Consider the following 17,858-nt stretch of genomic DNA (forward strand, 5'->3'; position numbering starts at 1 on the left):
TGAACGGTTGACTCATATTCAACTTACAAAAAGAAATTTCTTGATTAGAATTTGTATTTATTTTAATTTCAAATATACAAGAAATTCTTCTATTTCTTCGAGAAACAGATAATTAAACTGTTTCTCTCAATACGTGAATAGCCGGGACAGTGAAAAATATCCAGAAAGGCATTTTGGGATTCTATCCAAACTCCAATTGGTCGATTTCTTGATTTTGAACATTTATAATTTTTTTCCGACTCATTTGTCTATTTCGTCCTCTATGAATTATGCATAGGCATGAATAAGCCTGCCTTCCAACTTCAAGAAGAGTTAAACTTCTAATTCGATTGATTTAGCTCCAAAGATAAGAACTTTCTATCGCATTCATTTCAGCATTCTATAGAAACATCACTACCAAGTAAGTGGAGTTCACATACATTTGTGTTTTTAGAGAACCCTCATCCCACATATCCTACTTATCCATGATAGTTTCTGAATCTTTATACCATTTTAAACTGTTTCTTTTGGCTCAGTACTTGTTAACTAAAGGCCAACAAGCATAATCTTGGTGAATACGTGTTTTTGAGGAGAAAATTTCAATAAGGGCTAAGGAGCACCACTGAGTTCGTTACGACGACCAAAAAAGTACTCTCAAAGAAAGAAAAAAAAAAAAAATTTACGGCAATCAAATAATCATTTAGCATAATAACTTTGTTACTTGCTCAGGATGTGATATGACTTTCCAAACCCTCCTCAAAAAACTGCACACTTCAATCTCAAAGCATTGCCACAACCATGGGATCCCTATCCGACCTTGAGATGTGGACAGGGATTCATGCGATAATTTCGACAAACTAGAAAGGATCAAAAGGTTGTAGACCTTTCCTATATATTTTTCGGCAATCTTCCTACTTGATCATTCCCAAAACACAGAAAAAAAGTTACAAAAAGAACCTGAGTACCTTAATTGAGGGACCTTCATAACATATCCTCCACCTCCAAGACTCATTTCACGGGATTCTCAACAATTATTGCAAATGCCCTTGACATTCCAACCACGTGAGGCCCCACGACGTAGCGCACGCTTCCGCTTAGTCTTCAATGACTCGGACTCTGGTGCAAACCCATCGTCAGAAAGAGGAATTTCTGGGAGCCCCATTGCCGCAGTTTCTGATCCTCTCTCCTCTTTGTTCACCTGTTCTTCTTCCTTGATCTCCTCTTCCCGGACTTTCCCAAAGCCTGGCAAATCTTCCCCTAAAGCTGCCTGGTTTTCTATTAAAACTTCGTCAAGCATCTGCAACTAAAGAGAGAAAGAAACAGAAAAAGAGAATATGAGAACCATAAGACGGAGAAAAAAATAAGCAGGGAAAATGAAGCATAAAATTGGAAGCTATATGCCCAAATATCAATGGATGAAAATTACGATAGAGACTGGGAGTTCCACTTCCCATTTGAGCTTGCATTTTTCCAAACTGAATTTCCACCCAATTTTGGAAGAAATAGATTAAACATAATTGGCCGAAGATAGATTAAACATAATTGACCGAAGATTGGAAATTTTCTCTTCACTTTTTGCCCTCTCTCATAGAAAATGGGGAATGCCTAGGCTTACCTTCAGCCAACCTCATGGGAAATAAGGTTTAGCGTTTATACATTTTTCAAAATCATAAGAGTGTAATGGACTAAGAAAGCCAGTACTAATGAGCAATGGTAGATGGAGATGGCGACTGGCCCACCATTGTGTGACTTGTTCTGGTGGGTACCATCTCGTTCCATCACCATACACTCTCCTATGATTTTGGTTTTGCATGGTCCATTCATCGTAGGATATACCAGAAGTAAAATGCAACTACAAAATTGAAGTAACTTACATCTCCACAAGCATCTCCAATATGAGGTGGATCAAATGGGACATCAGCATCAGAATAAATGCCGAAGAGATCAGGTATCCCTGAGACCACATAACTTCTTGAGACCCCACTTCCCGAAATGCCCAAATCACCCCTACCAAAGTCCAAGATATCATGGCATGGATTATACAACCCAACGATAGGAGGATCTGAATCTCCATTAACTGGCGAGACTTGTGGGCTCTGAGCTGCGCTAGCCTGCCTATCAATTGAATTCTCCACTGAGGAGAACTTATCAGCATTCTTCAACTTCACCTTATTGAGCTGACCCTTGAGCTTGAGTATACGAGATTGCAGGCCCTCTAGGCTCCATAGTAATTGCTCCGGTGAGGTTTCCATACTCCCCATTTCGGATGCCACCCATGCATGACTAGCCCCAAAATCATCCACTCGAATATTCTTTTGCTCTTCATTGAGGACTACAATACAGTGAATTAGAATGTGTACAGAAATAAAAAGCAAGAGCATATCATATTTTTGTACTCGTAAGAAAGCATATTTTTCAAATCATCTAAGAGACGAGTGCGTTTTTTGTGTCGACTTTCAATGGTGAACTTTGGTACTGAACTCTACATTTTTTATAAGCAACACCACCTACACGTGATCTGCAAAACATTTTTTAGTAGGAGAATATTTGCCATTTCTAACAACAATGAGGAAAATACCTTATATAGTAAGGGCTCATGTTCAGCATGTAAAGATGTCTTATATACATGTAACCCTCAAAAAAAGAATCGATATCCAATGTATGTTGTTATTAGTACTATAATTATCCTAAAATTTGTTGAATACTAAATGATTCCATAGAAAACCATGTTTCAAATACACATACAACTGCTAGGGACCTGCTGCAGTCAGCACATCCTATTAGGGTTCATTCGCATTTTAGAAGCATATATGGAAAATATGGGTGAAATTAATACCATCTAGTATAGTTAATGCATGATAAAAACAATTGTGCTTTACTTTTGATTGGATATTTAAAAACAATTGTTGCAGAGCACATTTAGTTTCAAAGCAATTGAAGGAAAGATGTTATTTAACTTGCACTTATTGAAATAAGTACTTAAGGAAATATTTGATCTTTTTAATAAATTGGGAAAAATTGGAGTGGGAGACAATAAAGCATAGCAACAAATGGCCATAAACTTATTGTGCAGGGTAAAATTATCGTTATCAGCAAAAATTTGAGATGGTTGGAACAATTTTTATTTTGGGGATAATGGATACTCCTTGGCGAGAATAGGTTACTGATGAATAAAAGAGAGGAAGCATTTAAGAAGAGAATATTATCAGTGTTCTTTAGTGAATACTTGACAAGAACAGAATGAGAAGCCGCAAAACGGATAAACCAATATGATTGGGAAAATATAACAAAGCATTGAATAAAGAGCAATGATTTCTTGCAACCGTTGCATAGTAATATGATGCAACAACCTTAAAAAACCATTTTATGGCCATTTGTTTGATCCAAATTTTGAAATATACACTCTTTTCATTCTAATGAACAATCACAAAAAAAGAAAAAATTGAAAACAAAACATAGAAAGTATTTTTTAAGCCCAATTAACATAGGCCGTTCATTTTGATGAGATGCTTCGATCTAAGCCCTAAAAAGATTTTTTCATTTCCAATTTTTTTGGATGGCTTTATTATCATTAAGTGAACAATGTTAAAAAAGAAAAAATGATTTTGAGTTTATAAAGGCTAAGAGCTTGAAATTCACAAAATGAATGGTCTAGATTCGTTTTTGGAAGGGGGCTCATTTTGACCATATCTAGAGTTCAAATTGAACTTTTTTTGGGCTGAGATTGATTATTGAGATGGAGAGAGTGTGTGCAGAATTTGAGATCATACAAATACCACAAACATGGTTTTCTAGAAGTGTCGTTGCATTATACTATGAAACAACCGTTGCATTGGATCATTGCTCTTGAATAAAGCTTTTAAAAATGTCTACGAATATTAAACAACTTTAGCAATGAAAAGTAACAGAAATATAACAAAAAACTACCAGGAAGCCTCATAAGAAAATAACCCATACCTTTTTAGCAAGCATGTAGTATAGGCTCTAGTCCAACGTATTGAACTTTTACAAAGAAACTATTCAACAACATCAAGTGTTTAAATTCCATTTTAAAGAAGGAAATTCACAAGACATTGCCCAAACCACAGATATTAGAACTGCAATACAAAGCTTACCCAAAGATAGTTACTTTTGTTTCTTCATCGTTACACAAATATTCAACCAAAAATTTCTAAACAATGGAAAGAGATGAATCACTGTACCATTACCCAAAATGCTATTAGAGTTGCAAACCAAAGCTCAACCAAAATTTAAGCTCTTTTATTATTAACCAAACAATCCTACTGAAGGAAATAAAAGAAATTTTTTTTTTTTTGTTATCCAAAATTTTATTGACCTGAACATTTCTAGGAGAAGGAACTGGAGGAATTCTTTCTTCTTCATCAGCATACAAAAATTATGATTCACACGAGAAAGGAGATAGAGAAGGCACTCATACCTGGCACACTATTATAGTCATCATCAACAGATACAGCATCTGCCTCTGGCTTTCTCCTCTTCTCTGCAAGACATCATTAATTCAAAATGATGGAAAATAAATGTGGGTGACGGGGGCGAGAGAGAGAGCCCTACCATAGTAAGAGAATAATGGATGAAGAGCCATATAGGACTGCATATCAATGGTATCTTCAACATTTTTCCTCCTCTTCCTTTTCTTCACTGGTAGTCTTGGATTGGGAGCTGAGAAAGGCAAGAACCTTGCAGAGGACGAATCTTGTGCAAGCTGGCCAAACGTCAACGGTTTCCTTCTTTTGATTTCCAAAAGTAGCCGATCATATTTTGATGCCTGGGACTGAAGCTCCTTTATCCGCAATTCTAACCAATGGCACCGCCACATGATAGGGTTGCGGTACTTTTTCCATTCAGCAGTCAATTTCTTCTTTCTAGAGAAAATTTGGCATTTTTTAAAGTCCTTTCTATACAAATTAACCACATTAATACATATTCAGTTCTTTATGACAATCAATATGTTCAAGTAACCCGAATTCCTGACTGACTATGTACTTTGCTTTTATTTAAATAGAATTTAATTATTCATAAAAAAAATAAAAACGAAAAAGAAAAATAATCAACATATACGGTGAATGGGCAAAATGTAGAAAACACCAACCATTCATTTGTACTATACATAGTACGGGCACATAAACAAGTATGATGAGCGCCTGCATACCCACACCCATACATACATAGCTCTGCATACCATTATAATATTTTGGGTTTCAGACAGTTTGCTAGCACCTCCCTAACTGTCCATTGTCACCACACAGATGGTTGGTAATCGTCGTTCTTCTGCTCAGTGCATCAAAAAACGTGACACGCCTTGGGCAGCAGAAAGGCACAATCCCAACCATCATCATTGTTGATGTCTGATGGTCAATGAGATGCCCAAATGCTACGCATAGAGTAGCCCCTAAACAAAAACACACACATACACACACATGGGAGAGAGAGAGAGAGAGAGAGAGAGAGAGAGAGAGAAATGCCCACCATAAAAGAAAAACACAATTACAATTAATTTCCATCAATTTTGGCAGAAAAGTCGGGATACCACAGGCCACTGATGATTGTCCCACTTTAGCACGACTAAAAGATTTAAACAAGGCCCAAGACCTTTTTCAGAAGTATTTTTATTTTTTGGAAGGAAAAAAATAAGAATAGATAGACAATAAAAGAGAAATTCATAAGGGGAACAAAAGTTCCCTTGAGACACTAAAATGTTCGCTAGCCCATCCATCAAGGCATATCAAAAGACATTCACATGGATGCATAGAGTTTTGTAACTCAGGCATCAGTCACTTCTTTTTCATTTTCAGAGGAGGGGAAATAGTGGCATAACAACAAAATAACTTAGATTAGAGGAATAGTTTTCCTAGAAAAATGTAACTATTGGGGTTCCTTGTGGGACTTAGTATGCTACTTATGTATCGCATGAAGCTTCTTCTAACTGTGATGCCATGGGTTGATTTCCAAAGTTGATTTTCTAAGTAGTTTGACAAGATCCAGAATTACAGCTACTTTTGAGGTTATTTAAGAGCCTAGAAAGCCAATATCAATCTAAAGGTCCCATTCACTAAATAATCATGAAGTCATAATTTTTTCCCCTTGACTTTATTCTACTGTAATCTTCAAAAGTTTTTAATAATCACTGTTCACGAAAGAAGAGGTGACTGCCAAAGCCGCCAGGGGTCCTGACCGCCTAGGCGACTTGGGGGGAGGGGAGGGGGAGAGAGGGACCGGGAGAGCATATATATATATGGAAGACACTAGACAACGCCTATGGGCAAAAATGAACAGTGTTTTCGCCCACAAGCACATCACCGTCTGAAAAAATCAGACGGCGAGCGTTTTTCGACCGCCACAGACCTAGCATGTCCATGGCAGTACTGTCACAGACATATTAGGTCCGTGACAGTAAAAAAATCACGCGGAACCGCAACAGACATAGCAAGTCCGTGGCAGTGGCGAAACACTGTAGCATTTCACTTATAAGCGTTTAAGGTTTTTCCTATATATATATATATATATAATGTGTGTGTGAGTGTGTTGTATATGCGTGGACTCACATCAAATACTTGTACTTGAAGTTCATCTTCTTTTTTCTTATCTTATGTATAGAGAGAGAGCATATGGACCCGTGCATGTGAGAGAGATCTCTCATCAAACCTTGGTGGACATGTTCATCTTTTTCTTCTTCTTATATGTGGGGAGAGAGAATATGAGCTCCAGAGAGAGGGAAGCCTTACATTGAACACTTGGAGGTCATCTTCTTTTATTTCCTATTATATGTAGAGAGAAAGCAATATAGGTCCATGTGTGCGTTTGTGTGTGTGCTTAAGAGAGAAAGAGAGGCCTCACATCGAGCACGTTGAGGCCACCTGCTTTTTCTTCTTATAAGTAGAGAGAGAGCACATGGGCATGTGAATGAGAGAGAGAGAGAAGGGCCTTAATTATTTGTATAGGCCTGTTGAAATTTTTTGTACGCTTTGATATCATGTTGCAAGTTTTTGGATAAGGCATTGATACCACTGATAATTAAAAACACGCACTCACGTACTCATGGAGAGATAAACACAAAACTCATACTTTCTCCACACACACTCAAGTTGCTTCTATCTACAACCACATGCACTTCATTTCATACATGAAGCTCATATTATAGGCGTTTATAACAAAACTACCCACTACCTACGTGTTGGATAACTACTCATTACCTACGTGAAGAGAGAGAAAACTTGCCACTATCTTAACTACCCATACATCCACTTTTACATAGAGAGATAGAGATAACTTCCCACTATCTTAACTACCCATACATTCCACTTTTTTTTGCATCACCTTTAACACTCCCCCTTCATGCTTTCCTTTTTTTTTTTTTTTTTTTTTTTTTTTTTTCATGTACATGATTTTCAATAAAATTACGAAAGTCTTCATTTTCATCCTTCAATGCCAAAACCAAGGCTTCAAGCTTTTCAATTTGCTTCTTCATTTCACAAATTTCTTCTTCCCTTGCAATCTTGATCTTCTCTTCTTCGTCAGCTTTAATTTAATTACTTCCTTCATTTTTGCTAATTGTGATATGACAAAATAGGTTGCACTGTGTTCCACTTCTTTTTTCGTATCCATATAGGATCCTGAAAATTCTTTTCCTCCAACTTCTACCTCACAAATAAAGATAGGGCTATGGTCCGGTCGTCCCTTGATAATTTTGTAAATTTGTGTTTTAACTTTTTGCTTTTGACAAAATTCATTTAACTTGCTTTTTGGAGTAGCAATTGCCGTATTTCTTGATGTCTTTCCTACAAAAAAAACCAATTGAAGCAATTAGTTGTCTTTTTAATTCCCTTTTTTGAAAACACTTTTCTCCCATTTTTTATGCCTTCTCATGGCATCATCATGCCTTTTCATGACATGACAAACTAGGACTTCAATGTCTCGTTTTTCTAAACACAATTTCTTTTTTATGCCTTCTCATTAGGCACCCTCATGCCTTATCACGGCATCATCATGCCTTTCCATGGCATGACAAACTAGGACTGTGATGTCCTGTTTTCATTTTTTCAAAAATCAATTTTCCTATGCCTACTCTAAGCATGGATTTCCCATCATGCCTTTCCCTGGCACGACATACCAGATTGCGTTGTCTTGTTTTTCTTCTTTCTCAAAAATCATTTTTTTTCATTTTTCCTATGCCTACATAGGTGGATTTCCCATGAGAACTACTCATGTCCCCCTTTCAGGATTTTTTAATAAAAAATCTCATTTTCTGAAAACGTTTTCAAAAATACAACATCAAGAGCTCTCCAATTTGTTTCCCCCTTTTTTTTTAAATCTACATCTTCTTTTTCCAAGAACATCACATTTAAGAAAAAAAAAAATTCCTCTATTGTTTTTCATTGCAAATCACCTAACATTTTAATCCAAATATTATTTTTTTGTTTTTTTTTAATCACCTGTTTTTTTAAAAAAAATCAAGACCCAAACATTGTCTTCATTTTAATTTTTCAATACTCATAAAATTCAACTTTGAAAATTGGAATCAATAGTTGAAAACTATTTTGACTACTATGATGTGCCATATGGAATAAAGCAGGAAATTAAATAAAGAATTTTAAATTTTTTATCACATTTCCCTTGAATTTTGTTTCTGACCTCCTCTCCAAGTAATAAATCTCCACCAATGCCTATCTCTTAGGCAACTTGGCTCTCCAATGCCTATCTTTGGCAACCTGGCTCTTCACAACTTGTCCTTTGATACTTATCTTTTTCTTTTTTTTTTACACAACCTGGGCTCTGTGGGTTATGGGCCCACCACGCTTTCGTTTCACAACTTGGGCATTCTTCACAACCTGAGCTCTGATACCATGTTGAAATTTTATGTACGCTTTGATATTGTGTTGCAAGTTTTTGGATAAAGAACTGATACCACTAATAATTAAAAACATGCACTCGCGTACTCATAGAGAGATAATCACAAAAGTCATGCTTTTTCCACACACACTCAAATTGCTTCTATCTACAACCACAGGTACTTCATTTCAATACATGGAGCCCATATATGTAGACATTCACAACAAAACTACCTGCTACCTACATGTTGGATAACTATTCATTACCTACGTGAAGAAAGAGATAACTTCCTACTATCTTAACTACCCATACATTCCACTTTTACATAGAGAGATAGAAATAACTTCCCACTATCTTAACTACCCATACATTCCACTTTTTTTGCTATCCAACACATAGATAATGGGCAGTTATCCAACACATAGGCAGTAGGTAGTAGTTTTGTTGTAAACGTCGATATATATAGGCTCCATGTATTGAAATGATGCGCTTGTGGTTGTAGATAGAAGCAACTTGAGTGTGTACGGAAAAACTTGAGTAAAGCATGAGTTTTGTGTTTATCTCTCCATAAGTACGTGAGTACATGTTTTTAGTTATCAGTGCTTTATCCAAAAACTTGCAACATGATATCAAAGCGTAAATAAAATTTCAACATAGTATCAGAGCTCAGGTTGTGAAGGAGCTCAAGTTGTGAAACGGAAAGGTGGTCAGCCCATAACCCACAGAGCCAGGTTGTGAAAAAAAAAAAAAAAAGATAAGTATCAAAGCACAAGTTGTGGAGAGCCAGGTTGCCAAAGATAGGCATTAGAGAGCCAAGTTGCCTAAGAGATAGGCATTGGTGAAAATTTATTACTTGGAGAGGAGGTCAGAAACAAAATTCAAGGGAAAGGTGATAAAAAATTTAGATCTCTTTATTCAATTTCCTGCTTCATTTCATATGGCACATCATAGTAGTCAAAAGATTTTTCAACTATTGATCCCAATTTTCAAAGTTGAATTGTGTGAGTATTGGAAAACTAAAATGAAAACAATGTTTGGGTCTTGATTTTAAAAAAAAAAGGTGACTAAAAAAAAACAAAAAAAAAAATATTTTGATTAAAATGTTAGGTGATTTGCAATGAAAAAAAAAAGAAGAAAAAAACTTTTTTTTTATTTTCTTAAATGTGATGTTCTTGGAAAAAGAAGATGGAGAGTTTTAAAAAAATGGGGAAACAAAATTGGAGAACTCTTGATGTCGTATTTTTGCAAACGTTTTCAGAAAATGAGATTTAAAAAAAAAAAAAAAAAAAAATGAAAGAGGGACATGAGTAATCCTCATGAGAAATCCATGCCTATGCAGGCATGGAAAAAAAAAATTTGATTTTTGAGAAAGAAAAAAACAGGACACCACAGTCTGGTATGTCGTGACATGGAAAGGCATAATGGGAAATCCATGCCTAGTGTAGGCATAGGAAAAATGATTTTTGAAAAAATGAAAACAGGGCATCGCAGTCCTAGTTTGTTATGCCATGAAAAGGCATGATGATGCCGCGAAAAGGCATGAGGGTGACTAATGAGAAGACATAAAAAAGAAATTATGTTTAGAAAAACAAGACATTGAAGTCCGAGTTTGCCATGTCATGAAAAGGCATGATGATGCGGAGAAAAGTGTTTTCAAAAAAAAGAATTAAAAAGAAAATAAACTGCTGCAACTTGTTTTTTTTTTTTTTTGTAGAAAAGACATCAAGAAATATAGCAATTGCTTCTCCAAAAAGCAAGTCAAATGAATTTTGTCAAAAGCAAAAAATTGAAAAACGAATTTACAAAATTTTCAAGGAAGAACCGGACCATAGCCCTATCTTTATTTGTGGGGTAGAAGTCAGAGGAAAAGAATTTTCAGGATCCTATAAGGACACGAAAAAAGAAGCGGAATTTTTTAGAAGGGATGGCACTAGGCATATATGACTTTGGGGGGCCCTTTTTCCCCCTTTTTAGGGGGAAAAAGGATTTTTTTACCATGGTCAATGGCAGTTTTCTTCCCTCGACCAAGTTGCAACCCAGCGCCCGCCGCCTAGAAGCACGCCCGCACGCCTGAGCATTTTTAAAACCTGGCTGCCTAGGCTGCCAAAATTTTGAACAATGTTAGTAACACATCTATTTTTCTCGCGTACGGAGATGTTACCTCAGCAATATTTAGGCCGTGAACACCTCAACCTCGTGTAGTACTCCCCAAGAAGGAACCCACAAATCACGATACCATCTCTTGAAAATCTAAAATGTTGCAACCACAAACTACAAGGCAATACCATGGTCCATTGTGCTCTAGTATTTGGTATTTGAAGTTACATCCATTGTCCCCAATGACAAATGGTTGGATTAGCTTACATAGGTAAAATCCATGTGGGCATTAGTATTCGAACATCACTAGCAGTAACAGACAATGGATATAGATTGGAATAACATATATCACAATCCATTGCTACATTGGTCCACAGTACACTTTCATCTTCCAGAGTTTCTCCATCCTTTTCCTAGTATCTTTCCAAGCCCAGCAGCAATCTCAACCACCTAGCCAAATTCTTGTCACTTGACACACTTCTTATACATGACCTCCCTCAATGCCAGCTCCTAATTGTTTGACTTCTGAATCCTTCAAAAGATACAGCAGAGATCCCTCAACAAGTCGCCCACTCATAATATCCAAAATCGTTCCTAATATCCAAAAGTGCATCTATCAACTGTCAAAAATAGAAATAAGAAATAAAAAAAAAGGAATACTCTCTCCTTAACTTTAGCCAGCACCAATTAATTGGGAAATGGCTATGATGAAGACGATGACTCTCTCCTTAACCTAGTTACCTCGTCCCACTTAACAAAACATATTTTCTCAACTCCAAGGAGAATTCCTTTAAATCTTATCAATTTTTTTTTTTCAATAAAACCTGCATCTAATTCTTTCTTTATTTGTTTGTTTTCTTTTTAGCCCTCATTATGTAAGGTAATTTTTTTTAGAAGTTGATGACAGCATATACATTTAATAAGGAAATTATGTAAAGTGATGTTTTTTATTCAAATTAAATCAGCGCCACTTAAGCATATCTTCTTTTGTGTTTTGCACTTTATTAATAAGGAAGTCCCCCAACTCCCTATGGCCAATCCCAAGCCGTTCATGCCGGTCCCAGGTCGGAATAAACGACGGGGGTTGTGCTAGGTAGGAAGCCAGCGTGAAACTTTGACACATCTTTTCGTGAATCTTGAACGTATATTATATAGTCATGTCAAGGCGTTCCCTATAAGCAACATGTTGTATCAGCACTTGGGTGCAGTGACAAATGAGCAAGGGTTAGCTAGGGCGTTCCCTAAAAGCGACGCACCACAATGACGCTCCGTTGCTGGAATAAATAAGAAAGTCCCATACTATTTTGGACGAGCACAGGTAAAGAAGCTAGTCCAAGAGAATGGGATTTATCTAACCAAATGGAATGTAGGAACTTTACAAGTAAGCGTATGGAGTTAGTGGATAATATAAGACGAATGAGAGTTAACATAGCATTCTTACAAGAAACTAAGTGGAAATGAGTAATAGCTAAGGAAATTGATGGATACAAACTTTGGTATCTATGAAAACATAACAATAGAAATGGCATAGGCATAATAGTAAATAAAGATTTAAAGGATAAAGTAGTTGATGTCAAGAGGGTAGGTGATAGGCTCCCATTAATTACCTTGTGCTAAGGGAGGAGATAATTAATATAATTAGTGCTTATCCGCCAAAAGAAGGATAAGAGGATAAAATAAAGAGACAATTCTAGGAGGACATGGATGGACTCGTCCAAGGAATATCAAATGGAAAAAACGATTTTTTAATAGGGAACTTAAATGGTCATGTAGGAAAAGATAATAGAGAATACGAGAGAGTACATGGAGGACATAATTTGGGGAAAGAAGCAAAATGAGTGATGTTATTCTAGATTTTGTTATTGCTGACGACCTAGCAATGGAAAACACCTACTTTAAAAAGTGCAATGAACATTCAATAACTTTTAAAAATGGGTCATATAAAAGCCAGATAGCGCTTCTTTCTAGTTAAGAAGGCCAATTGACCATCATGTAAATATTGCAAGGTTTATCCCAAGAAAGAGTTTAACCAAGCAACATAGGCTCATGGATATGGATGTCTGCATGAAGAGATAGAAGAGGAGTGTAATTAATAGGTGTCTAAAAACTAGGAGGTGGAATTTAAAAAGGGAAAAAATAGACTTAGTTAGAAATAAATTTATAAAAGAAAGAAAATGAAATTCTGAGCACGAAGTTAGTGTTATGTGGAATGAGATGGTTATTGTATTAAGTAGCAGAAGAAGTTTTTGAAGAAAAGAAATTCCAATAAGGAAACGTAGTGGTGGAGTGAAGATAAAAAGGCCAGTAGCAAAAAAAAAAAATATGTTATAAAGCTTGAGCATATAATAGAAAGGATCAAAAACTTAGCAGAATATAAAAATACTGAGAAAAAAACTAAGAAAATAGTAAGGACAAATTTAAGGCCTATAATGATTTATACAATAAATCGGGGACAATGAAATGAAAAGGTGTTTTCAAACTAGCAAAAATAAGAGAGAGGAATTGTAGGAATCTAGATCATATTAAATGCATTAAAAGTGAGGATCAGAGGTCTTAGTGAAGGATAACAAGGTCAACGAAGGGTGGTGAATTTATTTTCAAAAAGTGTTAAATGATGAACACTAGGGGAGCACAGTGTTTTTTTTTTTTTGAAGTTGTTAACATTTCAAAAATGAGCACTAGGGGAGCACAATGTTAGGAGGAACATTCGATACAAATGAAGTCGGAGGTCATTGGTACATTTGCAGGATTAGGATATCTGACGTGAAAGAAGCTTTGAGAAAGATGAAGATTGGAAAGATAGTTGGACCAGATGGAATACCGATAAAGGGTTCGAAGTGCATAGAAGATATTGGCATTTTCTAGCTCACCCAAGTTGTTAAACAAGAAGTTGAGAACAAATAAAATATCAGATGAATAGAGAGAAAGTATTGTACTACCTATTTACAAGAACCAAAAAGATATACAGAATCGAGAAATCAAAATTATGAGCCATACCATGAAGTTGTAAAATAGAATAGCGCGCAACGATTAAGACATGAAATGACTGTATCAAAAACTAAGTTCAGTTTTATGCTGAGAGGTAACAATTGAGACTATTTCTTACTTAGGCAACTGATTGAGAATTTTAGGGACAAGGGAAGAGACCTCCACATTGTCTTGATTGATTTAGAGAAAGCATACGAATACGATAGGGTAACTAGAGAATTAATTTGGTGGTTGTTGAAAAAGAATCGAGTCTTTAGAGGATATCTTGACAAAGTGAGATATATGTACAAGGGAGCGCTAACTAGTGTGGACAGTTAATTGAGAGACAAGTGATTTCTCAATGACAATAGACCTACATCAGGGGTCACTGTTAAGCTCATATCTCTTTGTTTTAGTTACGGACAATTTACTAGGCATCTAAAGGATAAGGTAGCGTGGTGTATGTTGGTTACAGATGACAAAGTTTTGATTGATGAGACTGGAGATAGTGTCAACGAAAAGTTAGAACTTTTAAGGATGTTCTAGAATCCAAAGGTTTTAGAATTAGCCAGATTGAGAATATATGAAATACAAGTTTAATAATAATAGGAGTAGAAACGAGGAAGTAGTTGAGAATGATGGCTAAGAAATATCAAAAAGAGATTATTGATATCTAGCGTCGATAATGCAGGAGAATGGAGAGATTGAGGAACATGTCGCGCATAGAAGTAGAGTATTGTGAGCAAAGTGGTGATGTGTATCCGGAGTTTCATGTGATCGTTGCATTCCAATTAAACTTAATGGAAAGTTCTATAGGATGGTTGTACAACCAGTCATGCTTTATGGGACGGAAGTTGCGCAATCGATATTGTTTTAAAAAACGGTCCGCTCGGAGCCTAAGCACCCCCCTAGGTGGCCTGGATGAAAATACCGCACACCCAAACCCAGGTGGCCCTACACGGGTGGATGTACCTGAGCGGGCGCCCAAGCGGGCTAGGCAGGCGGGCCAGGCAGGCGAGCCACGCAGGCCAAGCAAGTGCCCCGGCGGGACAGGTGGGCGCCCAAGAACGTCGGCTTTTTTTTTAAAAAAAAAAATACCCGAAAGGGAAAATGGGGTAATTTTGACGCTCAAAAAGGTTTGAATAGGTTATGGGGGTTATTTTCAACCCCCAAAGTTAAAAGAAAAACTCCATAAACCCTCAATCTCTTAGCTATACCTGTTTCTGAGAATCAAAAGTATTTTTTGTGGTTTGAAGAAGCTTCCTAGACTTTTTCACTTATTATGAAATATGGAGAGTTGGAGACTATTATTACTAATACATATCCTATTAGACTTCAAAATTTTGTATGGTTTGAATTTTGAAATTTTGAACAAGTTTATTCTCAACATGAGATATGTCATATGTTTGTATATAAAAAACATATGTTACAATATTTTCAAGTGTAATAAATTCTAAAATTGACACAGAAATATGTATATAGACCACATATCTAATATAACTTGTACAACAGGGCTCCCAAGGTTCTGAGTGCCAGGCCGGCCGCCTAGCGTTTTTTGAAACCTTGGCGGTCGAAAAAAATATATCTACAAGATAAGTGTAGATAAGATGAAGATGTTGAGATGGATGAGTAGCAAAACAAGAAAGGATAAAATTCGGAATGAATGCATCAAAAGGAACTTAGGGGTGACTCCAATAAATGATAAGATGAAGGGGAGTAGACTTAGGTGGGATGGCCATGTACAGCATAGGCCTAATACAACACCAGCTAGGAGGGGTGATTTGCTTCAAGTAGAAGGCTCTAAGAGGGCAAGAGGAAGCCCCCAAAGGACATGGATGGAAGTACTAAGAAGAGATATGGTGACTTATGGTCTGACTAAGAGTATGGCATCTGATAGAGCAAAATGGGGGAATAAGATTCGTGTAGCCGACCCTAAATAGTTGGAATAAGGCTCAGATGAGATGATGACGATGATTTATAAGCAAATCCCCTCCATTGCATTTATCCTAAAAATTTCATATTTTTTAGATTGACTTTCGAAATAATGCCTTTTGTAACACAACCTTCAACTAAAAGCTTGCTACTAGTTCGCAACCAAAACAGTATTCCATTAATCACAAATAAGTAGCCTATTACTACCAAACAAAGTAAAGCATTTGATGAAGCCCATCAGACACCCTCTCCTAAAATCGTAAGAAGTCAACTTTGTGATTAAGTCACAAGGTGAATAAAGATGAAATAAGTTTCCCTAATAATGAATTTGTCATTATACAATTGTAATCCTTTCATCCAATCCCCCAACATACAACCCCATTCTCCTATCTTATGGACATCCCAATCCAAAACAATATATTAAACGGTGGCCACATGCCTGTCTTAGCACCTTGAGGCTTAGCCCTAGGTAGATTTAATGGTTTTCTATGGCTAACATCCCATGGAATCTTGATTGGTTTATTTAGAAACGGGTGTAAACACTCAAAATTGATTTAAGTTGTCCCTTCAGGTATTCGATGGCAAGAAAATGACTAGGGCCGTTTTTTTCATCAAAAAGAGTATTGTTGATCGTTTTGCTAAAAGACAAGGGTAACAATGGAGTGAAACTCTAGGTACTCCATTATTATAAATTCCTTTGCCTTTTAGTAAAAATTTCATAAATGTCCTTGAAATGACAAAAGATTGTTTGTCTTTCAATGAAAACATCAATAATAACTACTCACTTATCAAAATGCCCCCATTTTACAATCATGAAATGAAAAAAGGGTAACTAAAGTGGTCATGATGCCGTCTAGGGGCACCTTCTGCCATTTTAAACAACAATCCCTAAAATCATGCAATTTCTTTTTTCTTTTCCTTGTAGTCCTTTTCTGATAAGTTTTTCTCATGCTCCTTTCTAGAATGCAACTCGAAAATATTCCCACCATTTGTAATCTGTGGAATCCAACAACTCATGAGCTAACAAAGCCATAAAAAACATATTGAGAAAAAACAATGCTAAAGCTATGATATCATTATTTTGAGGTTAATCATTATTTTGTTTGTGAAAGGATACCTAAGCTATGATATCAAATGCGGCCACATAGCACGCAATGCGTCATGCGGTCTTGGGCGCGTTGCCTCAGCCCGCATATGCAGGAATTTGCAACATGCCTGTATGCCCATCAACCGCATATGCAGTCACATCGCATAAGCGGCAATGCACCCACATATTTGCCCCTGCTTGTGGGCAAAAATTTTATCCAATAGCAGGGGCAAAATTGTAATCCCCCAAAACCAAAAAAAAAAATTCTTGAACCATAATTCCATGGTTCTAAGGGAGAGGTTCTTGAAGAGCATGATTATGGACCCAATTATATTGGATGAACCCGAGGGAATGAGTGGATGGTAAATCCACGATCAGAGTAGAGGTTTGAGCGTGAGAACCTTACTTGATTGGATGTCGAGCGCTATCCAGGCTGGAGAAGAAGCAAGACGTAGCACTAGATCACAAAGTGAGTTAGGTCCACATCAATATCATTTCCAAAGATTTAGGAGGAGAAGGCTGACTCCAAGGAGATAGAGGAGGAAGAATTGCATGTGCAGGAGAGTGATGATACTAACAATGACGACTCTTCAACTTGGGGATTGGATGGGAGTAATACATGTGATGGATCATCATATGACTCATCTGATTTAAGACTTGAGAGTTGAGAGTTGGCTTATCGACTCATTAATATGTTATGAACTTTTAGTCTTTGAAGTTTGAAAGTTATGTTTAAGTTGTGGTCACGAAGTTGTGATTGTGAAGTATTTTTGGCCTTTGGATGTTATATTAAGTTGTTAACTGGTATTAATATTAGGATGGAAAGGATTACTCTTACGCGCAAGACAACAGATTCTATTATTCTTTATCAGACTATCAGTTGACTCGGATAATTGACGTATTTTTTGTGGTTTCAAGAAGCTTCCTAAACCTTTTCACTTATTATGAA

General features: G+C 36.5%; 1 protein-coding gene across 10 annotated transcripts in view; it reads right to left on the reverse strand.

The window, feature by feature from the left end:
- Positions 1–657: 657 nt before the first annotated feature.
- LOC18433789 (uncharacterized) overlaps positions 658–17,858 on the reverse strand; it is a 37,083-nt gene continuing 19,882 nt past the window's right edge. For 3 of the 10 annotated variants that reach the window (XM_088855470.1, XM_088855471.1, XM_088855472.1), the window contains exons 4-7: positions 4,552–4,862; positions 4,418–4,480; positions 1,854–2,299; positions 658–1,282 (exon numbers count right to left, since the gene is read on the reverse strand). In XM_088855470.1, the coding sequence (XP_088711596.1) occupies positions 1,004–1,282; positions 1,854–2,299; positions 4,418–4,480; positions 4,552–4,862 (1,099 nt within the window). In that variant the 3' untranslated portion in view covers positions 658–1,003. Of the gene's footprint in view, positions 1,283–1,853; positions 2,312–4,417; positions 4,481–4,551; positions 4,863–17,858 lie in introns of all 10 variants that reach the window. The other 7 variants (XM_088855474.1, XM_088855476.1, XM_088855475.1 and 4 more) reach the window with 3 other exon arrangements.

Source organism: Amborella trichopoda, chromosome 13, assembly GCF_054954075.1.
Source record: "Amborella trichopoda isolate Santa Cruz 75 chromosome 13, AtrichopodaSantaCruz75HAP2 v2.0, whole genome shotgun sequence".
NCBI lineage: Eukaryota > Viridiplantae > Streptophyta > Magnoliopsida > Amborellales > Amborellaceae > Amborella > Amborella trichopoda.